This window comes from Micrasema longulum, unplaced genomic scaffold, assembly GCF_059751315.1.
Source record: "Micrasema longulum isolate JH-2025_06_02 unplaced genomic scaffold, ASM5975131v1 h1tg000469l, whole genome shotgun sequence".
In the NCBI taxonomy this organism is placed as follows: domain Eukaryota; kingdom Metazoa; phylum Arthropoda; class Insecta; order Trichoptera; family Brachycentridae; genus Micrasema; species Micrasema longulum.
Genome location: NW_028277667.1, coordinates 1,249,981 through 1,277,497, shown reverse-complemented (window position 1 = coordinate 1,277,497; position 27,517 = coordinate 1,249,981). Strand labels below are relative to the sequence as shown.

The following is a 27,517-nucleotide window of genomic DNA, read 5'->3' as shown; positions in this document are numbered from 1 at the left end:
TAATATTTGTTTTATTGTTTGGTTATAAAGTCAAAGAATATTTTTAAGAGGACAACATTTTACCTACAACTATAATATATCGTGGGTATACTGGCAAAAAACTTACTCTCAAATCCCTGTTTTGAGAATTCAAGCATTTAAGTTTTGTTCCAATTTTACTCTTTTACATCTTATTTAAATATAGTAAGATGTTAAGTGCTAATTTAAAAAAATATTTTTAATTTTTCCGTTACTTAATTTTATATTAAGTTATTTAAAGCTTTTAGCCTGCATAAAATACCCGGTATACGACTTAACCTTAAATTTATTTTGAAAACTACAGATATATGAAATTTAATATGATTTATAAAAATAGTGAAATTTTGTCAGTTTGTAGAGCGTTAAAAACTTTACGAAACTGCATCATTAAGTAAAATCCGCATATTTTCAAGTTAACGTTTTTTGCCAGTATACCCACGATATTATGTTAAAGTTTTGAGGGCTGGAGCTCCTACCCTAGTTGGAGATTGACAGAAGACACGAGGTTGCTGTTTAATGTGTATTTATTACATGGCAAATAAGATACAGAACTTGGTTGTGTAGTGCGAGCGTAGCCGCAATGATGGGTTGAAGAGACTGCACTTGAACTATATGCTGGAACTGAGTGACTGCGTTGAGCTGGACGTGTTGGGCTGAGTGATGCTGAACTGAACTGGGCATTACTACGCTCCGTTCTCTCTTTATAGACTGCGTTCTTTTTTGTTCTCCATGGTAGGGACGATGTTAGTGTACTGCAGGACAATGCTCTATCTTAAAATGCAATACTGTTAAAGTTGCATAAATTGTTGTATTGGATTCTACAGAAACTGATGACTTGCTTCATCGGTTGTTGCGCTATAATTTCAGGTAAACTTATTTAGCCCATGTGGGTGTCGCGTGGGTGTCGTGTGGGTGTTGTTGTAATGTATTTTATAAAAAAATAGTTATACAAATAACACATTAACTTTAAGAGAACTTAAACTTAACGTGTTATTATTTGAATACGTAAAATAAAAACACAATGCTAAATGATACAAATAGTTTTTTTTTAATATTCACTTTCTTCTGTTGATACTCTACATACCGAAATAGGGTTACCACCTTCAAAGAGGTGTGTTTAACTGGGGTGTTCTAGCCAGTGTCCAATTTAATATTACATACACTTTACAAAATATATAACTTATTTACAACTTGATACCATTTATAACTACACATTTACATAATTTTTTTAATATATGTTTATTGGGTGAGGACAAGAGAGTTAAAATATGAGTAGGAAATGGGACACTGATATCAGAGAGGTCGGAGGTCTGATGAATCTTATCCTATTTTATTTTAACAGTGTGTACTTATTATTAAATGTAAACACGAAGGTATTATTTGCAAGCCTGGCGAAATCCAATTTTCTTTATTTTGAGCAAATCACAGAAAACTGATACTCAAAAAGTGACAATTCACAAAAAAAAAAACTTTGATGTTTGAAAGCGCCTTTACACGCTGCCCAATACATTGGCCAAAGAATTTAGGTCGACTATTTGAGGCAGGCAGAGTTGGCACACAACAAAAGGCGCTGGTTGAGCCCTGGCCATCACATCCACACGTTGGTCCAGCTTTTAGTACGCAACGAACTACCGGAGAGGCAAGCTTTTTTTACAATCAACATCAATAGGCACAAACCTACGTACAAAAATAATTTTGTGACAAATGACAGAAAGGCATCGACATAACGCTAGCCCACAGCAACAGTGAGATATCTCTGAAGAACCTATTCTCAGATAGTCGGACTTTGAGGTGTGCGAAGGGTCTGATGGAATTAAATTATTTTGTAGACAAAGAATACTATATTTTCACATAGGTTAACTATCTAACTTCAATATTTTATTATTTTAAAACATTAATTTATTTAAGTTATTGACATATCTGCATGTGTAACTCAAAATCGGAAATTTCAGGTTTATCTCACTGTTGCTTTGGGCTAGTGATATTAATACACATAGAACATGCCCCGAGCCCTAAAAAATGATGACACTAAACTCATGCCCAAACGCTCAGTCACGCCCAACGCGTATTTAGTCGTTCTTCGACCGCCAATCACGTGAGATATCTGTAGTCTGTGATCACGTGTGACATTTAGAACCGAACCAAAAATTAAATATGCCCGCCAGTGCCATAAAAGCGTGTAAAGTGTAAACGTCAAACTACGCCTAGCGGCACAATTGTGAAGCTCTTGTTCAGTGTAGCCACTTTGTCATTTACATTTCCGCTAAAATTTTCAAAAAATCCATCAAATTCCCCAATTCCTGTTAAAACTTACTTGGATTTCCGCTGAATTTGATAACTTTTTTTTTACAAACTAAAACAACTACACGACTTTTCCAAAATCCAGTGTAAATAAATAAATAAATGGACCGAAATTATAAGGTGTTGAAGGAAAGAACCTCATTGGGATCCATAAAAAACTAATATCCTCTCCTATCAAAAATGAGTATCCTCCGATGTTTGGTAGCATATGCACGATAGTTGAAAGGATAAACAAGAACATTTAGCAACTGTGGGTGGGTTTTATTGTCACAACTTTTAGTATTTTACTCTATTGGCCGCGTTAATTTGTCAATGCAAAAAGGTAGATAACTTTTCATGCCAATGTGTGAAAACTATCAAAATGGTATCCCTGGCAACCAGAACTGTTTTTTTACACTGGATAGAAAACAAGACCATCCGTGTGGCATTGTGTGGCATGCTAAAAATCTAAGTTAAAATCATTGTAATAATGATAATATTTTTATATCAAATGTAAAATATTTACATATGTTTTAATATTTCGTTCAACTGGTACAAAGGTATTGTTTTTACCACATTTTCTTTTTATGCAAAAGGTGTTCATTTTATTATATTTTAATACAACTTTTATATTATAATGATTGCAAAATCGACTATTATTAAAAAACGACATCTACCGTCATGATAATGTAATTATTGTGTCCAAAATTTTCATAATAAATATCTCAAAACATGTCAACATCTGTTGCAACAAATTTTAATCTCAAATCTCAATAACTTCCCTAGGGAATGAAATACAGCCTTGTCTACAAACATTAGGACATAGTTTAAAAAAATAAACTTGTTTTTTGATTTTGGTTGGAGTAAATTAATCTTGAATATTGTGTCTATTTGAATGAACACCTGGGCCCCGATTACAATGGGAAGTTAACAGAGTTATCTTCGACTGTCTATAAAGAAAAACCGATATTTGTGTACGAAAATGAGTATATTTGAATGAACATTTAAAGTATATTCGTCGGTAACCTATAATTTATAAGACATCAATTTATATTTATTTGTATAACATGTTTAGAAGGAAAAATTGTATGTGTATTCTAACTTTTCATACAGAAAACTTAATTTTACTTTGTATATAAAATTTAAGATAAATGTTAACTTGCCACTGTAATGGAGACCCTGGGGTAGTATTCTCAACCGCTCTCGCGACTGTAGAAAACACTTTTATCTTGTGTATTTTGTATGTAAATACATGAGATAAAAGTGTTTTCTATGGCTGCGAGAGCGTTTGGAGTGGCACCCCTGGACTGGAAGGATTAACATGTTCGCGGTTGTGGCAGATTAAAGCTAGTGATGGGATTCAAAAATTTCAAGAACCGGTTCGCTCTCTCCTACCCCTACGCCCCCTCAAAAAAAAAAAGGTTTTTTATTTATTTGTTTTTTATTCTGCACATAAGCAAATTTCAAAGTTAATTAGCAATAATGTTACAGAGTTGTACAGAGCAACTAGGTTTCTTAAATGAGCTATGAAAAAGGCACTAGATTTTCAATTGCATTTTTTTAGGTATTTAATTTTTCTATCTCATTCTGGCCCTGTGAGCCTGCCCGGGGGACCGGGCAAGTTATGGAAAGGAAAACATTATTTACTTGTACATTTTTTGAAGCGTACATCTTTCACTTTATTGTTTTTACTAAGTGCAATTACTTAACTAAATTTTTCCACTTATTTTTTTCATCTTTTCAATAATTTTTCCGCTTCGTAAGGTTAAACTATTTTTACAACTACCCTGCCTGCAAGTTCCGGGAAGATTAGGTCATCCTGCATGAGTCAAGTCCCCCTATAACGTTCCCCCCGATAACGTGGTACCCATATCAAAGTTATAGGGGGGTTTACTGTAGTTCTTTTTAATGAATTTTTTCATGCATTTTCCATAAACTTCGCCCTAAAATTAAATGCTCTAATGTTTACTGCTTGTAAGAAAACATTTTTATATCAAATTTCCCATAGCACTGAACTTCCTCATTATCAGCTGTAATCAAGGCTTATAGAATGTTTTTTATTTTTTTATTTGACAGAATAAAACTTAAAGATGGAGGATAGCGGTTCTGAAAATGACGACCAATCAGAGCTATCGGCTAGAAGTGGTAGTTCAATGTTTCATGGAGTAAGAAAATATTGTATTTTAATTTTTTTACTGTTTCCCTAACAAAAATTAATATTTTTTTTATCGAGTTAGCGTTTATTTTGCAGAACCTAAACCCATATTCCTGCCATTGGTCAAATAACACGCCCATGTTGTGGGCTTATAAATTTGAATGGTTTCAAATAAAAAATAAAGGGAGTTATAATTTATATGTTCCGATAATAAATTATTAATTTGAACGCCTAATACTTTTTGCTTCAAAAAATATATGCGTAACAAGTAGTTTGAATTAATATTGTAAAATCAAAGAAATTATTATTACATATTTATTTATCTTAAAAATAATGCTTCACAAAAATCGCACTTTTCCCTCTTTCCAATTGTTCCAAGAAGCCTAACTTTTAGATAGGTATAAGACAAATATATTGTTTTCAATGTTTAAAATATATTATATTTAAGAACCAAAATGTATTTACAAGTAATTTAAATAGATCAAGTCAAAGAAGGAATCGTGTGTTAAAAATACCGCACTGTAAAATGAGGCTAGCACGGACATATATATTTTATAGGCCCAAATTTTTTTATTTTTTTTTTACTGATAATATTTCGTTGATCCCAAACTTTCAAAATTTTCCTTCTTTTAAAAAACACGCACTATCCTGGATTCAAACTAAAGATATTGACTCTTTTTTTCTATGATATATTTTGTTGCCCTTTGATAAATAAGGAATACTTTTATGTTTTTAAAATATTTTTTATTTCCTTTTTCAATTATTATAAAATAAAAAAAGTACCTTCTAATCTTTAACAGAATATTTTCTTTTCTCTTTCTTATATTACACAAAAATATTATACCTGTCTATTTATTATAGGAGCAAATATTCAAAAACATATCTTGTATACCCACGAACAGGCCATGCCTTAGTGGGATTTTTGTTTACTATTTTTACTGTTAATATGTATTTTATTGCTATGTAATTATCCTTTATTTTTTGAATACTCTGTTTTACCTCTTATGTATATTGTAAAAATAAAACAAACATAAATTGTTTCATAATTAATCCGAATCATATTACATTAAATTAAATGTGTTATCTCAGAGTAATAATTAACTAGAGAAGTCCTTTAGCTCTATTGCATTGCATACAACCAAAGCGTTAAAAATTTTTTGTTAGGTTTTTAGTTTAACAACAGATATGTAACGGCCGGTTTTGGTTTTTGCTTGCAATTCTCAACTCGAGTACCTGCAGCCCATTGTATTTATTTGTTATTTATTTATTGACGGACTTATACAGTCCATTCTAACAACGGTAAATACGATTTCTTATGATATATACAGGTACCTACTAATCAAATAAAATACAACTAAATAAAATTAAAGCTTTGACAAAAAAAACAAAATTACTACTTCAAGACAAGATCCGGTCTATCTTAGTGATTTTTTAAATCTATAAAGACTTACACCAAAAAAGTCCAGATCTTGTCTCGGGTTTACAATACGACACAATCGGTACATTGGTGCATGCAAGCCATAGTTTGTGCTGCGCTGATCAAGGAACAGCACATTATTATTTCGCATCCGGTGGATTGAAACATTGAATGCCACTTGTTCCAGTAACGATGGTACATCAATTAAGCCATTCAGTATATTAAACATAAATATGGAGTCAATGTTATTTCTACGTTTTTGTAGACTTGAGATTTTTAACATTGACTTCATTTCTCCGTAAGTGTAGTCTCCTCTCTCAAGGCCAATCATCTATGCTACTTTTCTTAGCAAACGATGTTCCACCGATTCGATATGATTTAAAACAGGACGAACAAGTTAGCAATATAGTGTTTTAACTGTGTATTGCTGTAATATGTAGCTAACTTCGTAGTTAATAATCATATAATGTTTTTTCTTGGGCGACTCTAGCCAGCGGGGTGTTATTACTCTAACAACGTATCACAAGAACTTTCGTATTCCGAAGTAATTATTAAATTTAAAAATTGTTTGTTGATAATGCACCGATGATTGTTTTTAGTCGGAGTTTAATGGAGATCAAAGTGAATGTAGTTCTGTTCACCGCGATTCTGGTGTCAGGGCAGAACTTTACAAGTTATCAAGGGAAATAAAGTAAGTATTTTTAATTTATTAAGTATAGTGTAACAATGAAAGCACCCTCCCTTTTTCCAAAACTCTTCATAAAGACTTGTGTCTTTCTTCAGTTATTTTTATTGTAATAAATAATTAAAATATCAGAGCATAACATTGTTTCTTCTATTACATTCAGCTGGTGTAGGAGATCCTTGCAAAAACAAAAAAAAAATGCTATCTCAAGGCAACAGTGAGATATCTCTGAAGAACATATTCTGAGATAATCGGACTTTGAGGTGTGCACAGGGTCTGACTGAATTAAATTATTTGAAGTAGATTATGAATACTATATTTTCACATAGGTCAACTATTCAACTTGAATATTATATTATTTGGAAAACATTAATTTACTAACATATCTGCATGTGTATTTCGGGTTCACGTGACTGTTGCTTTAGGCTAGCGATGTGTTTTAAATTGACACCAATTAAATCTTTTCTGTATGACTACTGTTCCATGGAAGTAAATTTCTGTTTTACTGCACAAATTTTTCAGATAAAAAGAAGTAAACATAAATTAATATAATACATAAAATTCTCTGATTTATTTGTTGTTGTTCTTTTTTTATGAGAACAGTATTGATAAATAAAGTAAATACATAATATTCTAAATACCTACCTTCTAATAACATACAAAATGATAAATCAAACCATACACGCGTTTGTCTAATATTAATACGTCTACGGCGAGAGGAAAAGTTATTATACCTCTACGCAAACAGCGCACTAAATTTGGTGAGCGCGCATTTGCGGTCGCAGGCCCTATGGCATAGAATGCTCTCCCAGCAGAGGTGCGAGGCTGTGAAAGTGAAGTGATGTTTCGGAAAAAACTTAAAACCCACTTGTTCTCTAAATCATTTGAATAAATCCGTAGCACGTGACAACAAAATAAATTATTTTAATTAAATTACAAATTTAAAAGCTTCAATTAAATTAACTTAACAATAGAATCACCATGTAAAGCGCCCTTGAGGTATTTTATTACGAAAATGGCGCTATATAAGTTATCCACAATAATATATAAAAGTGAATTGAATAGGAATGTTGCGTCTCATAAAACGAAACAATACGGACCAAAATGGACACCAAGTCGTTAGAACAATAGACATCATCCCTCCAGAATGCCCTTCCAGGAAATATCAAGCAGCCAGTAGGCCACATGGCGGTGGTATTTACCTACTATCTACAAAAGCTACTCTTCGGAGACCTATCTTTATTTTGTTAATAATGTTGAAATAGTGCTTTATTTATTTAGTATTTTTATTGCTTACTTTTTGGCATGAACACTTGACAAATATTCTACTATGCTGTATGTTTGCATTTATTGAAAAAAAATAAATTATATCAGTTGCTAGAATTCATTTGTAAATGTTATCAACTATAAAACACCTAAATTTTGTAAATGGAGTCTAGAGTTTCAACCATCCATGCGCTTAGTAGCTGCAAGTTGTGCTCTAATCTTACTCAGTTTTATTATTATTATTTACTTTTTTTTAAATTTCATTAAAACATGAAATTTCTTTGTCAATTTTGAAAAATGTGTAAATGGGGGCAAAATTTCTTACCGTCTATGCGCTCTGTAGCTACAAGACATGCTGGGATATTCATTGTACAGCGCCCTTGAGGTGATTTTCACAAAAATGGCTCTTTGTAAATTATCCTTCTATATGTATATATAAATATAAGTAAATATTCATTTTTTTATTACAGATTGTCAGCTAAACAGAGCCTCTATCTTGCTGCAGTTCTCCAGGATACTGTTTGTCAAATTGTCATTTTGAGTAAGTCATCATTTGAAGCATTTCTCAATAGTCTCAATATATCAAGTGTCTGGTGCTCTGTGCCAACTGAATCCACAATATCTCTGATTATTTTTGATTGATTTCTTAATTACAGTGTTTTCTTTCCATTCAACCTATAGATAATTGCAACAGGGAACTGTTGGAAGACATGCTAAATAGAGCGAATGTCAAAAAATGGACTCCACAGGGAGACAATGTCCCTCCGGAAGATCGGCTGGAGAAAGTGGATTTGCAAGAGCTTGCTAGTGATAGTCACAAATTAGCTAAAATGGAAAGTGATAGGTAAGAGTTTGTTTCTGCTGTAAAATACAGTCCTGTGGGATGCTGATACAACTAGGACTGTGCTTCCTTCCGAGCGGAACGCACACATTCTCCTGTTTTGTCCTCCCTTTACGGAGGTGGTATTTGGATCCTCTGACTCTGATCACCCAAGGAGCCATAGCCAAGAGCCATTCATAGTAAATATCCGTGTTGTTTATTATGTTTGTTGTGTTAGTAATGTTTGCTGTGTTACTGTACTTTTAAAGTCATTATTTTTGTATACGTTTATTTGTGTAAATTGTTTGTAGATATAGATATTTTTGAATAAAAAAAACAGAGACATTGAAGGGATCCTGAGGGGTGGGGACGGCGTGTTGGCCTCTGTCCATACACCCTCCTCCCCCCTCCTTAATCTGCATAGAGTTTGTATTCCTTAGGAATATTTATAATAACTTTCCTCTATGCGCAGCTGACTGAGAGTCCCCCAGGACTTGATAACAGCTGCGGGTGGATTGTGGGCTTCAGGATCCCCCTTAAGTATAATACAAAGGTTTTTGTATGTCTTAGAAGTGTTTCTTAGAACATTTTTAAATGTGACATTCCTTTCACTTTTTTTTAATTCTGTACAATACACATTCCGTGCATATGTAGATTGGAGGGCTTATTGCTTCAAGCAATATCTCCCAACCAACCAAAATGTAAGTTAGTCAAGGTTTGTGCTTATTATTGCGTCAGTAATTTATACATCAGTTTGATAGTTATTTGTTTACATTCCCCACGGCAATCAAATATAATTGAACACGTGACAAGTATGAAGTCGAAGGCATAATTGCCTTCATTCACTAATGGACTTTTGTTGTGATCAGACATGGTGCTATGTTGAAAAATGCCATCGTGTGTAATGAAAAAATGCTTTAAATACGTTGCAATTATGATTAATATTTAAACTGATTCTACACTTACACTTAAGCTATTCTTCATATGAAAATGAACAGTTAATTAATAAATATGAATGCTAAAACATATGCTAAATAGTAAATGTTAATCAGTGTGCAAAATGATAATTTAAACCAGCCATAAATAAATTCCCTGCTTCTCAATTTATGCTAATACATCTGTTTATTTTTTATGTATATTTTTTATTATCTCTTGTATAATTCCGATACTCCTATGTGGTTGCTAATCCTGGGACCTTAGTAAAACACTAAACATGAAACACCGTCCTTAAAGTCTGTCGATGGCATCTTTCGGCTTTATTCGGTGGAATTAAGGGACGCAAGAGTTCAGGCTAGCAAAAGGGTCTCCTAGAGGCGTCTGGTGATGTCCACACGCTCCATTTAGGAGCGGATGTGGATAGATGAGAGGGAGAAATTTCTTATTGTACATTAATGGAATGATACATTTACAGGAAATACATAATGGAAACAATTATTTCCATATACTTGGATCTTAAGAACAACGGCAGCTTCCCAACACTTCTAGTCCAGCTGTCTGATCTCGCAGCCAAAGCCTACCAAGCAATCACGAGAGAACTGCAGTACAATAATTTCCGAACGTATGTAATAAACTTGGAGTAACAACGCACTACAGCTATAGAGATAATATTGCGCTCTATTGCATAGATCATAATCATATGAGGATCGCTTAAGGGAGCTCGGGTTAAGTTCACTGGAAGAGCGGAGGCAGCGTGGTGACTCGATTGAAACGTTCTAAATCTTAACTGAGCAATATAATGTACCCAAGTTGAAATCAATGTTCACTTTGAATGAAAATCACCATCTCAGAGGTCATTCATTGAAACTAAACACTACCTCCTTCTCATCCAACCCCGGGAAGAACTTCCTGACAAACCGAGTCGTGGAGAAATGGAATGGCCTTCCTGAGAAAGTGATTGGTGCTAGTTCAGTTAATGTATTCAAAAACTGCCTAGATGCACATATCAATTTATAATGTTTAATAATCATGTACACTCGATATACATGCATTAGCTTAATAGCTGCTAGTGTATTATTAATAATAATAATAATAGAACAAAAGTGTTCCAAATTTTTGGTTTAACAACAGACGTATAACGGACGGTTTCATCGTTGTGTTTGCGATTCTTGACCCTAGTATCTACGGCCCTGCTGTAAACTATAGTTAACTTCGTGATTGATAATCCTAGAATGATTTTTGTCCGTATGGGCGGCTCTGTAGCGGTAGCGCGTTATTACTTTGAGGAAATAAATTATTTCAAAGACATTCACATAAAAAATAACTATTGGGGTCTCTATTCATTAACCCCTGTCCACACTTGGTCGTGTATAGGGCGCTGTCTTGGTATACTGAATGCAGCGTACATCGGTTATATATTGCATGAAAGTAAGGTTCAGGTGCCAGCCCAGGAACATGCCAACCACTACACTACGAGGCGGACTTATCTCCATTGAATGTATTCATCCAGGATTCTAATTCTATTTTACACACAGAACTGTATTTTTCATCCGCCCGGACACAGAGACTCTATTAAGCACTATTTTTTTGTTTCTATGTTAATTGAGTTGCGGATTTTTTTATTTTAAGATCTTTCTTGCAGATAATGGTCTCTGGAAATTATCGAAGAATTGTTGAATGACACAATTTAATGTTTGTCCTCCAAAGTAGTTTGTTATTCAAAGAACGACCAGAGAACCTGCAGATGTAAATCTAGCATTATGAGTGCGTTCATATTTTTACCAGCTTTGAGTTTTCATAGTCTATCACCTCATATTAATCTATCTTTATTTATGTAAAATAGTTTTTCCATTTATAACTATGATGTTTTTTGTTTCTTCTGAATATTTTCAAAGGCGCAACAATGACTAATTATGTCTTACGATGCTGAAAATCTGCAGATATGAAAGATACTATCCTCTGTACAATACATATAGTTGATTAAAGGGAGCAGATAACAATAAAGACAAAGTGTATTAATATTAATTTTGTAAGCAATACTCGATGAGTTTTTTTTTAGTAAACTGAAAGAATTCCAAATGAAAATTCGGAAAGATGCAAGTGTTCATAAGAAGATCTTGAATAAATGTGAAGTTGAAATTTATAGGCTGTTGGATGAAATTGATGTAAGTACCTATCAAAAAAATATTTTAATAAATCCTCCGAAAAAAAATGTAGGCACAATTCTTCCAGTCAGACGCATTGGGGTGTAACTTGGTTTTTTCTAGTTTTTAGGACAGTGAAATTTTTTTTTCATTATATTTCGTGTCAAAGGCCATTAACTAATATAGATATTATATATCTTGTTTTTTTATTATTTTTAGTATCTTATGCAAATTTTTCTCTCTTTATAATTTCTATACCAACTTTATTTCTAAACACTGTAGAATCTTTTATTTCTTTATATTATATTTAAAAAAAAAATTATTGTTTATATACTCGTGTTTTATATAACTTTCGTCATAGTCATCGCCCTTTCCACACCCAATGTAGCATAGGTACACCAATTGCAGTGTATCATTTTTGTTACATGTAGGTAAGATGATCAGTCTAACGCTTCAGGTACTAGGCCAGGGACTATAAAATATTTTTGTGTGAAAACACCTTTTTAAATCAATATTTCGTATCAATCATGTCGGGTATCAAACCCGAGACCTCTTGCATGGTATGCAAACGCTCTGACCATTACACCACAAGGCCAACCCTTATATAACTTTTATGTATGTCAAAGTCTTATGGGCGTGAAAAATGAATTTAAAAAAATATATATGTATATACAGGTGTTCTTTAATCACAACCATCACATCCGAAACCACGATGATCTGTATGAGCAAGAAGACATATCGGCACATTAAAATACATTTTTAGAACGACTAAAATCTTAAAATATAGAAAAAAGCAAATGGTTGCTTTCTTCTGCAGAGGAGAAACGGGGAGGGGGGAGCGGGGAGTCTGATACACCGTCAACCGCACGGCCGCGCCCCCCTCGCTACTCCCCTGCAGAAGTAAGCAACCATTTGTTTAATTAAATATTTTATTTTATTTTATTTTTTTAAATATGCTAATATGTCTTCTTGCCTATACTGATCATCGTGGTTTCGGATGTGACAGGGTTTATAGAACATTCTGTTTAATAAAACAAACAAAATAAACAAACCATCACGTTGTTTCCGCGTAAAGGTAGGCAGAGAGGATTGAACACCATATCACTCTGTCTTTACATACTGATCTCGCTCCCTCTACATTCATACATCTTCTCATGCACGCCTATTATTCCGACTTTCAACATGTTCATCTTCAAGTATTTGTTCGATTTGGCCATGCCATATTTTTCTCGGTCTTCCTCCATATCTGCATCCATCAACATTTGCATAGAAAATATTTTTAGCCGTTCTTTCGCTGTAGAAGAGAAGGGAGATGTTCCTTCAGGCGTGATTTAAACAAAGTTTTGCCAGTTTATGCCAGTATTGTGGAGTCCATTTCATTCTTGTTCGCAGGATAGCACTTGGAACAGTGAGATAAAGACGCGCTACATAGAAGGATGGGAGAACGCTCAGATTGAGCAACATTCCTTGGCCATACAGCAGACGGAGGGTGTTCTAGAAGGCAGCGTAACGGGAACGGAACTGCGCATAGAGCAGGAAAATAGAATCAACAATGAAATAGAGAGCTTTATCAAACACACGATCCAGGTAATAAATAGGTACCAGCGATGAGAATACACCGTGTCTAGTGATATTGTCTATTACTGTCCAATTCTAGGATTTTAATCTTTTATTGAGTCGAAAATACTCATCCAGGGTTCTAATTCTATTCCACACCCAGGACTGTATTATTCATTCGGCCGGACACAGACTAAACATAATAAACTGAGGTATATAACAATATCAAGTGAGGGTTATCACTAAAGCCTTTACAGGGGTAATTGGCTACTTTAGTATGTGTAATGTAATGTAAATTCTTCAGTAATGTGATGCTGAATCAGTTTACAGGCCAGCAATGTTGAAAATGAACATCATTTTTTAAACTCTGCAGAGTTATGTATCTGTGTGTAAGTAATTATTTTAAGCTAAATTCAGACTATTCAACTCTTGTATTTTAATTTTTTTTTAAATTTTACCTTTTATTTTTATTTTATTCAGAAAACATACAGTCATACATAGTAAGTATTAAAAACAGATTTTTTTTAACATGAAAAGACCAATTAAGTTTTCATAAATTATGCAAAAGAATTAAATGTGACAAAAAAATAAATAAATAAGAAATTCAATCGAGAAAATAATAATACCGAATGCCCACTCCGTGCCATCCATGCACACACACATGAATGCACATATAAAACATACACAAACATATACATTACATGCGGCACATATACATAGCATAAACCACTTAAGATGCACATTCAGAAACTATCCCAAATAATCGACCCCATGAAGAAATTTTCTGTATAAATGCAACGTGCAGTTAAAAGTGTCTACATCAATACTGAGTCCATTATAATTTGTATAATGCCATTACTCCTGTATGGATGCAAATCCGAACACCTAACCAAAATTCATCTCACTGAACTGTTGAGTTTTGAGAGTGTATGTCTGAGGAAGAAATTAGGTATAAGGTGCATTGTTTTAAAAACAAAATTGAACTCTGAGAATGGACGCACCAGCCTCTAATAATGAGCATCTTGAAGGTGCGGCGGTGGGCTTGACTTGGACACGTATTGCGGTTGCCCCAGGAAAGCCTTAACCAAAGTTGCGTCTTCTTCACACCCGCCGTCCTGGAAGGTCGTCGGTGACAACTTTTCAGCTGTATTGGGTGGAATTCAGGGACGCGGGATTGATGTAGGAGGAGGCAGAGTGTTGGATGGCGTTAGGGTCTCCTGGAGGCGTCTGGTGATGTTTAAAAAAATATGTAATTATACTGTTGGGATTTCAGGATTATTCTGACCAAATTGAGTATTGGATGAAAAATTATGACGATGAACTGGAGCAGCTGGATATTGACATCAGAGTGATGAAAGAGAAGAGAGAGACACAGTTGGAGGCCACTGCGGCACTTGAAAAAATGGTAAGGAAACATAATGACAGATATTTGGACGAAGATAAAAAATCTCTTTGAAAGGGGTTTATTAAAATCTATGTATTTATGAATCTCATGACCTGTAATGCCCATATTCAGACAATATTTCAGATTTGAACAATATTGATTTCGGGATATTGTGTCGCTGAGAGTACCCCTTGTTTATTGAAATCTTAGAGTAATAACACGCCACTGGCTAATAGAGTCACCCATATGGACGAAAATCGTTCTACGATTATGGTCCTTTACTTGTTTGTTGTTAAACTAAAAACCAGTGTCAAGTTGCTTGAGGAATTCAATATACTATATATTAGATATAAAGGCAATTCTATATGTCTAGAATAATTATGTTTGTGAAAGCAAATTATTCTACCGAACCCCAAAAGGAACACTTCCACTCTCAGAAGTCAAACTAGAGGATGGGTCATGGGGTCTACCACAAACTCTGAATTCGGGCAAAGAAATTTCAGGTTTCTGGGCCCCAAAATATTCAATTTGTTACCCGAACATTACAAAACCATGACCTGAATTCAATGAACTAAATTTGTAAAAAAATGGTTACTGAATTTAGGTAGAGAAAAATCTGAAAACTTACTCAAAAATATTTTAAAATAATAAATGGTATATTTGAATATTGTATAACTCTATAATAAATTAACTGGTACGTAGTCATGCTATTGTTTATTTTTGCATAAAAATGTCTGCCTTAAAACAGGTTGTACCTAGTTAGCCTGACTAGACTAGATTAGATCCAGAGAAATCTATTACCTAAGTTTGTATGTAGTAGGTAAAGAAATTGTAATTTTTTTGTTAACAAACCATGACTACTATTATTATCAAACTAAAATTTCTTTGGTTCTATGCAATAAGGCTAAAAGGCTTCTATAGCGAATTATTACACCGAGGTTAAAATAAATGATTCCAGAAAGCCGATCACAAGCGGGAGATGGATGAATGGGTTGCCTTTATTACGGAGAGAGCGCGTTTAAAGGCGTTGGAAGAATTGAGGTTGCGCAGCGCCATTCGCATACAGGCGTGGTGGAGGGGGATCATAATCAGGAGAATGTTTGCCAAACTGAAGAAGAAGATGAAGTAAAAGCCTTTTTCTAATGTCACAAATCATGTATAACTTTATGAAGTAAGGTCCAATCCTGTGAAATCTTTGCCCTGAGTCCTTATTACTCTAGCGCAAGTGATCACAATAAGGTTCCTTATCTTCTTATATTAATTCTCCTTTCCGGTGATTTGTAGCTAGTACACATTGCAACTAATAACTTTAATATCTATATGAAAATAATAAATACTGGGTCAAAGTTTTCGGTATTAATCTGCCACACATTCACATATCAGTTAAAATAATTCATTATTAAATAGTAAATGCTTATAGGGCACAGAAAAAGCATTAAATATCAGTAATCTAAGATAAATCACCAATATAACCAATGTGTCGCAAGTCACGGTGTATGAAATAAAAGAGTATTGAGTATACAATTGTCTCGCTCACTCTTTACGTCTTGCTTTCGATGGTACAGGTATATTTGCGAGGGAGAGAGACAACTTCTCAGGCTGACAGCCAGTGCTATTGCTTGTTGACGGGTTTGATTCCCGGGGTGCAATTTAACGTGGTTATGTAGTCCACAATTTTGAAAAAGTTAGACATTGATGCCAGACCGCTTCCATACAAAAAACTGTATTGTGTAAAAACCTTCTGAAAATGGTGTCGATCACAAAAACAGCATTTCTCAATTTGCAGAAAACACTCACAGCACTAGAAAAATCTTACGGTACTATAAAAATCATTAAAACTGGTCAAATACACAAATAAATTCTTGCTTGTTAGGTAAAAAAAAAACTAATGTATTCATTGTTTATCATTTGTTAAAGTCAAAAACATTCTAAATGTTGTGTGGATTTGATGATTCACAAAGGTGCTATTATCTCAATTTCACTTTTCTATGGCTGGCTGTTTTCTGCATAGCTACGTTCAATTATAAATCTTCGATATCCCCTAGAAAGCGGTTAATTTGGGTATGTTTATTTTTTCCATGCGGCTAATTTTTGCTTCATATATGGCCACATTGATGATTAAACGTCAAAAAATATGAACTCGTGAAATCAAACATGATGATTTTCATTTAGAGCATTTTTGCGACCTTAAGTATTATCCAAAACACTTGATTAGGTTGAATTGACGTATCGTATTAGTTTTATTTCTGTTTTTGAAGCAGTTTTATACACCATTTGACGTTTAATCATTAGTGTGGCCATTATATGAAGCAAAGTGTCATCGCATTAAAAAAATAAAAATCTTTAAATTAATCACTCTCTAGGGGGTGGAAAAGATTCAGAAGCAAGATTGACCGGAAAAATTGGTTGAATAGTTTGCAATATTTCGCTGTTCCTGGAATGGTGTCGGAAGCGTAAGACTGATCACCTTGCCTTCATGTAACAGATGATTAGGAAATGCTGCATTTAGTGTCGATGATGATTGTCCTGTTTATATTTTATTGAATAACTTTGTTTTTCTATCATGCATATCAGGAAACCTTAAACTGTGAGGTGAGTACGAATCATTATATTTTTTAATCTACCTGTGTACGTTATAATAAGAAAGTTCAGTGCTATGGGAAATTGGATATAAACAATGTTTTTTTACACGGGGGAAAAAATTAGAACATTTAATTATAAAGTAAATTTTTTTGTTTTTTTGATCGTGCGGACATTAGTAAAATCAGAGGATATTCTGTTAATGAAACTAAGTAATTTCAGTGATTTTTTATTTTTAATATATTTGGACCCCTGTATTTAGTAGCCTTACTTGTCATGTACAAGGCTAAGGTACTTGGGAAAAATCGTTTTTGTTTGTCTTGGAAATGGGATGTTCGATCACGGATTTTGGCTTTTTACCTTTGTGAGTCCAATCACCATTGTTGCAAAGTCCAAGAACAATGGCGCGTAGTAACTACTATGATTTATTAACTATATTATCTTATAATTGACATATTGTAGAAACTTTCTCTGGACTCTCTCTAAGTTATGAATATTTACATAAGTTGGTGACTAGATTTGAGATGCATGTTTTACTTAATAATGCATGTTAAAATCAAGATCAGTTCTGACATATTTTAAGAACGCCCCCTGGTATATTATAATTCTATGCGTACACAATTAAAAATTAATATCTTTTTACAGGAAATTGGCAAAGAAAGCTGCAGCGGAAGCAAAGAAGAAAAAGAAATAATAGAATCTGCGAGATGTCATAATGGTTATTTGATAAACTTAATTGATGTGGGTTTCATTGCAATAAAATGCGTCAATACATTGTACAAATTGTTATTTTGTTTTGTTATATTCATACATGCTGTGTCCGGGTGGATGAAGAATAAACTTCTCCGTATTAAAGATCTAATCAATGTTCCAGCAAGAATTTCAAATAGTACATCCATATTCATACTAATATTCGGGTTGCCGTGCCGTGGCTAGTATCTCGGACTCACGTGGTTCGAATCCCATTCTGTCATCAGCCATACAGTGCCTCTAACTCATGATTAAACCGCCTCCTCCACACTCCGTTTTGGTTGGCAGCACCAAATATCTTCCTTAATATTTTTCTTTCAAATACTAATACCATGCTCTTATTTTTTTTGGTCATAACCCAGCATTCGACACCATATTACCGGTCTGAGAAGAGTTTTGTAAATAATGGTCTTAGTTTTTCTAGTGAGCAATTTAGATCCCAGATGTTTAAACAAGCCATAATAACATATGTTTGCTGCCGATAGCCGTGCTCTAATCTCGGTACTATAATTGTTATCATTAGTCATTTCAGTACCTAAATATTTAAAAGAGTTGACATTGTCTTTGTGGTGACCCAACAATAAAAATTGTCTGCTGTGCATAATTTATTTGTGACTTTCTTGTTAACAGGCTTGATTGACAGGCGCCGTGGCGCAGTTGGTGAGACGGCTATCTGTGAAACTGGCGTCGCGGGTTCGATTCCCGCTAGTTGCAAGAAAAAAAATCCAAGAAAGATTTTTTTCTCAATTGGTCTGGGTGTTGTGGTGTATTTTTCATTACCTTCTTCCATATCCCCTTTATCCAACCTGCTGACAAGCCTCAAAATAGAGGCTTAGCGGGTTATTCCTTTAAAAAAAAAAAAAACATATTTAGTCTTTTTTTCCTTTTTTTTTTTTTGCACCACAACAGGCCAGGAGGCCTAATTACAGTGGTGAATTACATCACAGAGCACCCAGGCTTGAGAAAAATCACATTTTAATTTTTGTGTTCTCACCGGGAATCGAACCCGGAACCTTCCGTGCGTGAGTCAAGCGTCTTGACCACTACACCACGGAGGCCGCCAGTAGTCTTAGATGTATTTATTCTAGCTTTAAGAAATCACAATCAAAAATACCTATTTAAAATGCTCAACTCATTCTTTGATGCGTCTGAACTACTGAGTTCAATAAAATTAAATATCCCAACTAGAAACCTCAGACAAAACTTACTCTTTCATACCGATAACCATAGAACTAACTATGGTTTTCATTTCCCTATGCCCCAGTTTTTAGGTCTGCCAACAAACATACCAGTCTTGATTTCTTTGATAGCAAGTTGTCTTCTTTCAAACGATCACTGAATCAAATTCAATTATAAACACCTCTCTCCCGCTTCCACTCCCACCGAGTCTACTATGTACCATTGTGTCGTTCTACTTTTTTTTTAAATAATTTTCTTTGTATACATACGTCCTTAAAAATATCATTGGGCGTATATATAAATAAATAAATAAGAGTTATAGATTCCCAATATGAAAATGGAATTTTTGTCAAAATTGTAGATTGGCGGTAATGCACACCGACTGACGAAATATAAAACAATGAAACAAGCAGAATACCAAAAATAACACAACAAACCATCACGCCGTTTCCCGGTAGGCAGATGATAGAATGCCAAATCACACTGCCAAAGATCTCGCTTCCTCCACATTCATACATCTTCTCATGCACGCGCGCTGATTATTCCGACTTTTGACAAGTCCATCTTCAAGTATTTGTTGGATTTGGTCATGCCATGTCTTTTTGGTCTTCCTCTATTTCTGCATCCATCAACATTCGCATTGTAAATATTCTTAGCCGTTCTTTCGCTGTCCATTCGCTCTACATGTCCAAACCAGCGCAGAGCTCCTTTCTTGATTTTGTCAATAACGCTTGTCTCAGCCTTACATAATGTACGGATCTCAACATTTGTGCATCTATCGTCCATAGTTTTACCATACATTCGCCTGAGAGATCGCATTTCGACAGCATTCAGCCTACTTTCATCCCTGTTTTTCCAAGTCCATACTTCGCCCCCATACATCAGGGTCGGGACCAGGACTCTGTTGTGAACTGATAATTTTGCTTCTTGCGACAAACATATTTAAACAATGAAACAAACGGAATCTCAATAATAAATATGTATTTTTAAAATGTTAAATATGTAGTTAAGTATGTACAATTTGATTGATTTGAGTAGTAGATATGTTTTAAGTCAAATCCCAGAGTTTGCAAGCATTATCGATCACTTCCTCCATAGGAGAATTCTTGTGGAACATAAAGTAGCCTTGAACCTGCGCCGGACTAACTGCTCTGTTGAATGCCGTCACCCTGGAAAATGTTCATAAGATGAGTTATTTCTAATGAAATTCAAATTCTTCAGAAAAATTTTTTCAGAACAAACTTACTTTTCAGCAAACCTCTTGGCTTGTATTGCGGACTGCTCTCCTCTGTAGAACCTCAGGAACATGGATTGCAACTGATGATGCGAACAGTGACCGACATGTTCCTTCAGATCCACTCGACCTGGCCTTATCAGAGCGGGGTCCAACCTAAAACACGATAGATCAGTATGAGAATGAGGAATTAAGTTGCTTCCCTAAATTATATTTCAATGTTTTCCTGGGAGCCATTTCACAACATGAAACGATGCTTCCCTAAAAAAATTGACTCAATCAATACCTAATTTTTTATCTAATTAAACCAGATATAAGCAACCAAACCTAAACGTACGCGCAACCTTTTTCCTGCGCAGTTTCGCGTGAACTGGAGACTAAGAAAAGTCAAAATCACAACGCTCCGTCTATTGAGGAAGTTCAGTGGTTAAAAAAAATATACACTAAAAAAACTAAGCAACAAAACTTTATTTTCTAGTAGCCAAGCATACCCTGGAGAAACTTGGTCGGGTAGAGCCAAGGATAAAACTCGCACTCTCTCATGTAGAGATATCTCAGAAACTTCTTTTGGATTTTTTCAATCATAAGTACTTCAGTTCATGTGGCCCCAAATCATCGAGCCACTTTCGAGTCTACTCAGCACCAAGAAGTTGTAAAGAGTTCTCAGTACGCGGGTATTTTCGAAAACCCTGGCACTACGCAGAATGAATCCTAAAATCTTCAATGATTTACAACTGATTGCCTCTATATGATCATAAAATGTCAGGGTGCTCACAAATCTCCCACAAACACCCAGATCCTTAACATTTGATGTTCATATCAGATTCTGGTCATTCATTTAGGCGACAATAACAATAAATAAATAGCAGTAACCATTCTATTCGAGTAAGCTAACCTTTCTAGATAGTTGGTGGTCATAAAAACAATCCTGGCCTCCGTGGAAGCCACCCCGTCCAAGCAGTTTAGGAGTCCACTAAAGGTGACTCTGTTGAGACCCTCGTACGCGGACTTCTGTTGAGGAGTGTCTTCACGAGATATAAAGGCCGCATCTATATCTTCAAGGAGGATTATAGACTGCTGGGGGGCAACACTGAAATATACACAATATTTTATTTTACAAATTCACAGAGAGAATCATAAAAATAAACTAGTATTTTAAAAAAACATTATTATCATTTTCTTATCCACACCCAGTGGTCTATGGCGCAACGCTTTGAAACCCTCAATCAGCGAGTCTTAATAACTGAATTCATAAGGATTAGACTGGATTCTTTTTATTACTGATCGAACGAAGTTTTTCGTTTCGGTTTCGGCCAGTTTCAAAGGTTATGCGAATTTCAAAAAACCTGCAAATTTCATGTACAGGTTTACCCTTTTTCACCCACGATCAAGTGTTAATTAAACAGTCTACCTTAAGAGATGGTTCAGCCGGTCGTCACTGAGGCCTTTGTCAGAGAGATTCAGGACACAAATCGCAAACTCCAACTCTCCGGCGAGGGCTGTGATGAAGGAAGACTTTCCACATCCAGGCGGGCCATAGAGAAGGTACCCTAAATAGAAATATATCATACATCTATCTGTACTCAATGGTGTATCAGGCACTATATCGGTCAACTAAATACAGTGCATCCAGATCAATATTATCGATTGTTAAATAAAAAAAGGGTGGTTAGTCTCACCCTTCAGATGCCGATCCGGAGACAGCGATAAATTACAGTGTAAAACCATCATTTCGTATTAACCTTGCCAGGAATCCAATCCGGGATCTCAAATGAATGGGACTAAAGCAGGGTTCACACGAGGACAATATAGTAGACAGGACAATATTGTCGCACTGCGCTGCGCTGTATCCTGCCATGATCCCACGTTGGTATTTTGTGTATGGAATACTAGTCAACTTAGTAGCAAAGAAGCTTATTTGTTTTAAGGGGGTAACTTATTATTTCTATGATGTTTGACATTTTTACAAGTGGGCATTTTAAATTTGAATAACAGCAAAATTACGTATTACACTATTTATTATTTTATTTGGTAAACAGTAGACAGGACAATATTGTCCTATCCCAGCTCCGCGAACAACCTTAACCGTGCGGGACAGGAAAATAGACAATTCGACCGTAGATCACTAGCAGAATTCTGTGAAAATAAATACACGACGACGCGCAGTCGGCAAATATTTGGAATATTATTGGAATTGTTGGAGGACAAACTAAATAATGAAAATGCACTTTTTCTGCGACATTTTCGCCAGGAAAAATACGCAGGAGTGACACGCACGCGTGGCGATAGCCTACCTGGACAGTGTCCATTGTCTTGTCCTCAACAGATTAGGCAAATGCCCCAACCTACAAGATGGACTTTTCTCCTCTCAATTTCTTTTTTCAGGATTTTCACCCGAGTGTAGCCACTGAGTCGAAAACATCCGTTGATGATTTTTATTCTATTTCACACGCAGGTCTGTCTTCTATTGGGTCTTAACATAAGTTCTGTAACTTAAAGCTGAAATGCTGGAAGTCACATTTGGTAAAATGTTCAGGAGAGCGGTTTGAAGTTGTAAAACTGTTTCAAATGTATCTCTTCAGGTAAAAACACAGTTTATTGCTGTTTTTTTTTGGATTTGTAGGCTTTTGATAAGAATATTTAAGAAAAAAAACATTTTAAGTATGGACTATCAAATAATCATATATATATATATATATATATATATATATACACACTATGGTGATGGTGAAGGTAGAGGTGTAATTTAGTATTTTTTTTTTAAATATATATTTGGACCCATGTATTTAGTAGCCTTACGTGTCGTGTACAAGGCTAAGGTACTCGGAAAAATTCGTTTTGGTTTGTCTTGGAAATGGGATGTTCGATCACTGATTTTGGTTTATTACCTTTATGAGTCCAATCACCACTGTTGCAAAGTTCAAGAACAATGGCGCTTGATAACTACTTTTAACTGCAGTGTGGATATCTGTTAAGGATATTCCATCTTTCCTGCATTCTGCTTCAAGATTATGGCGTTGTAAACTGAAAAATGGGCACTGAAATAACAGATGTTCGATACTCTGTGAAGAAATATCATCGCATGAACAATAGTCATCATTCCGTAGTATTTGCATCATAATTTAGTATTTGCATGTTGGTGTAGTGAGTGTCCTGACGAAGAGACTAATATTTACTAACATTAATTAAAATGTTTGACCACAAAGTTAATGCTTTTAAACATAAATAATAAATCATTGCATCTTCACAGCATGCTAATAAGCTTAATCAAATAACAGAATATATGTAGCGTAAAAGTAAATACGTCGTGGTGTAATGGTCAGCGTGTTGGCATACCGTGCAAGAAGTTCGGGTTCGTTTCCCGACATGGTTGATATGAAATATTTATTTAAAAAGGGTGTTTTCACGCTAGAATATTTCATAGTCCCTGGACTGGTACCTGAAGCGTAAGACTGATCATCTTACCTTCATGTAACAAAAAAAATATCAAAATATGCTGCGATTGGTGTACCAATGCAGTTACCTATGCACAATAAGGTGCGGAAAGGGAATGGTGATGATGATGAAAAGCAAACACTATATCTTGTAGAGCAAAATAAAATTTATGAAAAATAGCTTACCTCTTCTATACGGTATTCCTCTATCCGTATACCATGTGGGGTTATTGATAAACTCTCTGCAGTCGTTCAAGATCCTCTCAGCCACACCACTATCCAGCACCACGCTGTCTATCGGTCGCCGCCTGCGTGGGTGTCCCAAGGGCCTCCACTCACTGCCCATGGCGGTATACATGATGGTCTTACCCTCGTGCTGCTTTAACGCTAGATGCCTGGCTGAAAGATGATGCCGTTAGACGGAGTAAGAAGGCACTGGCCTTTGTATAATGTGAAATCATTATAACTTTTAAAGAGACCTATTGAAATAAACCATTATTGCAATAATGAGTACGAGAGAAGATGAGAATTACGAGTAAGATGAGAATTATTACATGTAGCATTGGAGCAAGGGCAGACAGTCAGGACTGAACAAGTATTGAGGACTACCGAGATGAAGACAAGCTTGATAAGTTGGAACGATTGCATAATTTTTGTGTACGTTATATCTTTAATCTTCGCAAATTTGACCACATAACTGAATCCGCACGCAACTACACTGGCTCAGTATCAGGCATAGAAGGAACATTCACATTTTATCCCAATTCGCCTGTTTATCTGAGAAAGCTCTTCCAACCTCTATCACAACGCGGACTATCTCTTCGCTCTAGTAACGAGAGAACCCTTTTAATACCCCTTCACTGCTCTAATATTCTTGCCTTCTCTTCCGCGATTGTGGAATAATCTACCAACTAATGTTAGAGATGCCCACTTCTTTATTTACATTTAAATCAAGACTGAAAAGTCACTATCTAAATGTTAGTTTTTGTTTAAAATTTTTCAAATGTAAGGAAGTGAGGAAGTAAATATATTTTTTTACAGCATGCATCATCGACCTATTAATAGGTGAACTTATGTTTGCTAGTGATTTTGGCCTACATTTTGAATAAAAACATTTTTTGTTTTGCAATCTGGTTTTATTATTAATTATTGTTTTGTTTATTGTGGAAATAATGATAGAATTACTTTTTGCAGAAATTTCTGAATGTGAGAGAGTCTCCCCCTGTATGTTGTAACCGCATTTAAACAAGTAAAGTGCTAAAATAGGACACAATAGTATTTTAATACTAAAGATATAGATCATTTGTGCTGGATTTAGGGAGCTTCGGAAAAATGAATAATCATACTGACCTTCTTCTAATATATTGAAGTAGACGGATTTATCTCTGCCAAATGCCGTTAGAGTCACAGTTTCCCAAGGAATACCCATGTGAAGATCTAATGTGTGCTGCTCTCTTGTGCGTTCCACTTTGATCCACGTACTTTTATATCTAAAACAAAATATTATTTTAATTAAACCAAACAAGCTTTTCAACCAATGTTTAAAGGAGAAATTCACTCCTCTATATTGCAGGAGGGATGTTGTTATGCCTCTATATAAGAGAAAAGGCTCTACGGCAGAATGCGGAAATTATAGAGTTATCAACCTTTTAAGCGCTGCTGGCAAAATGTATGATAGAATACTGATTGAGAGAGGAAGAAAAGTGACTAAAGATAGAGTGCGGGATATACAAAGTGGCTTTATGAATGAAAGAAGATGTATGGATCAAATGTTTGCTCTATGCTCTGCGAAATATGACTGAAATGAGAAAAATTCCTGGCTAAACACTAAAAGCTTTTCTGCAAATTTGTCAATCTGCAAAAAGCGTTTGATAGAGTTGTTAGAGAAAAATTGTGGAAGGTTTTATCGGAGTGTGGAGTGAACGGTAACCTGATACGGGCTATTGCATCACTGTATAAGGACAGCACAGCTTATGTGAGGGTAAATGGGTGATTCACATCATGGTTTGACATTCCCAAAGGAGTCAAACAGGGATGTGTAATGTCACCAAGGCTGTTCAACGTATACATCGATAACAAATGAATGAAAGGACTGGAAGATTTAAGAATGGGAGTAAAAATGGGTGATTTAACTGTCAATTTTCTTTTGTATGCTGATGATGCCGTGCTTCTTGCTAGCAACAAAGAAGACCCGCAATTATTGGTTACAAAAGTCTTCGGTGTATGCAAGTGTTACTGTATATAAAAACTGATCAAAATGCAGATTTGCGACATTCTATTGGCATTACAAATTACAGTAAGCATGCTGGTTCCACAAGCTGGAAAATAAAATATTCCTAATCTGCTTATAATTAGCTGTTATTTGACCTAATGCCTGCACAGTAGTTAAGTATGTAAGCTGTATAATGTTGTTTTCTTTTTCTTCTCCTTTCTTCTTTTTTTTTTCTTACTATTATTTATGTATCTGTGTGGATTTAAGCATGAATATGTAATATTTTATATGTATTCTACATATATTTTTTAGACACCATAAGTATAATATATTAAATCATGTAAATGAATGCCTCGACACGGGTTGTGCCCAGTGAGGTATTCAAATTAAAAAAAAGTGTTATCTAAAACGTGAAATTAAAAAAAAACGTTAGGTGAGGGGGTCAAATGCAAAACCGCCACTGTCCATGATCACTATTTATAGGAAGATCAACAAAACCAGTAGCCAAATGACTATTTCTTTTAAGTTCAATGTGCAGATTCAACTTAAAATGAATAGTTCTTTCGCTACCTATTATTCCACGGACAAGTTGCACAATGAACTAAAAATAAAAATTCTTTTTGTTGCGGGTTTTGTTAGCCTTCCCAAAAACAGTGATCATGGACAGTGGCGGTTTTGCATTTAACCCCCTCAAGTATACTAATCAAGTGACGTTGATGGTATAATCTTTGAGTGTACACTCTACAGTCTACACTATGCGAGTTAATACATTGTGAAGCAGATATAAAACATTACCTGAAGAAATGTGTCCCAATACTCGGAATAAAATCATATTTTGTATTGACATGACCGGTTTCCTTAAGAGTAAAGGAAGTTTCAACGCTCAAGTGTTGCGTCGACTTAGCGCCTTTGACCGTCATCCAATGCAGAAGCCACTGGTAGGATTTATCTCTACACGGGACCTCTAAAGTTATCATTAATTTACGTCTGAGCACAACCAAAGCGCCGTGAAGACCATGCCTGGCGAGTGCAGCGGAGGCTCCCAAGGCAAATAAACCGGATCCGGCCCCGAAATACGGATTGTCAGCGAGTGTTGAAATATATTCACTAATAGTCATCTTTGTAAACTTAAATTATCCTACTTTTAAGTTATGACAAATGTTTTTACGCTAGATTACATCACTTCATAACTGGTAACTTGCTAAAATTTTGAAATTAAATTTTAGGTTAGGTTCATCTGTCATTTAAAAACAGTACAATACGCATGACCATAAAAATGGTACGCGATGCGCATGCGCGGATATGTTTATTATTTTTTGTTTTCCCGCGATATTTAAATTTGACAGATGTGCTTGACCATGCTGTTGACTCTTCTACCTCCACCTTCATAAAAGCATTGAAATTTATGTACCGTACAAAATGCCAAGAACCACTAAATTCCCATTATGGTATTCTAAGGCTATTAT

General features: G+C 35.0%; 2 protein-coding genes across 3 annotated transcripts; one reads left to right on the top strand and one right to left on the bottom strand.

Annotated features, from left to right (window-relative positions):
- The first annotated feature begins 2,085 nt into the window (after positions 1-2,085).
- LOC148281370 (dynein regulatory complex protein 9-like) lies at positions 2,086-18,025 on the top strand. 2 transcript variants are annotated; one of them, XM_088226821.1, is made up of 11 exons: positions 2,086-2,573; positions 4,375-4,463; positions 6,470-6,561; positions 8,292-8,362; positions 8,503-8,665; positions 10,053-10,199; positions 11,637-11,742; positions 13,114-13,308; positions 14,552-14,683; positions 15,621-15,787; positions 17,888-18,025. In XM_088226821.1, the coding sequence occupies exons 2-11, from the start codon at positions 4,389-4,391 to the stop codon at positions 17,934-17,936; spliced, it is 1,197 nt and encodes a 398-aa protein (XP_088082947.1). In that variant the 5' UTR covers positions 2,086-2,573; positions 4,375-4,388; the 3' UTR covers positions 17,937-18,025. The 2 variants fall into 2 exon arrangements, with proteins under 2 accessions (XP_088082947.1, XP_088082948.1); XM_088226822.1 differs by lacking the exon at positions 2,086-2,573 and adding an exon at positions 2,583-2,858.
- Positions 18,026-20,135: 2,110 nt separating this feature from the next.
- On the bottom strand, positions 20,136-27,332 carry Bcs1 (mitochondrial chaperone BCS1). Its single transcript, XM_088226764.1, has 7 exons — positions 26,847-27,332; positions 25,190-25,329; positions 24,026-24,238; positions 21,817-21,955; positions 21,301-21,495; positions 20,418-20,561; positions 20,136-20,340 (listed from the first exon to the last, which is right to left on the bottom strand). Exons 1-7 carry the CDS (start codon positions 27,167-27,169, stop codon positions 20,220-20,222), a joined length of 1,275 nt encoding a protein of 424 aa, XP_088082890.1. The 5' UTR covers positions 27,170-27,332; the 3' UTR covers positions 20,136-20,219.
- Between the last annotated feature and the right edge of the window lie 185 nt (positions 27,333-27,517).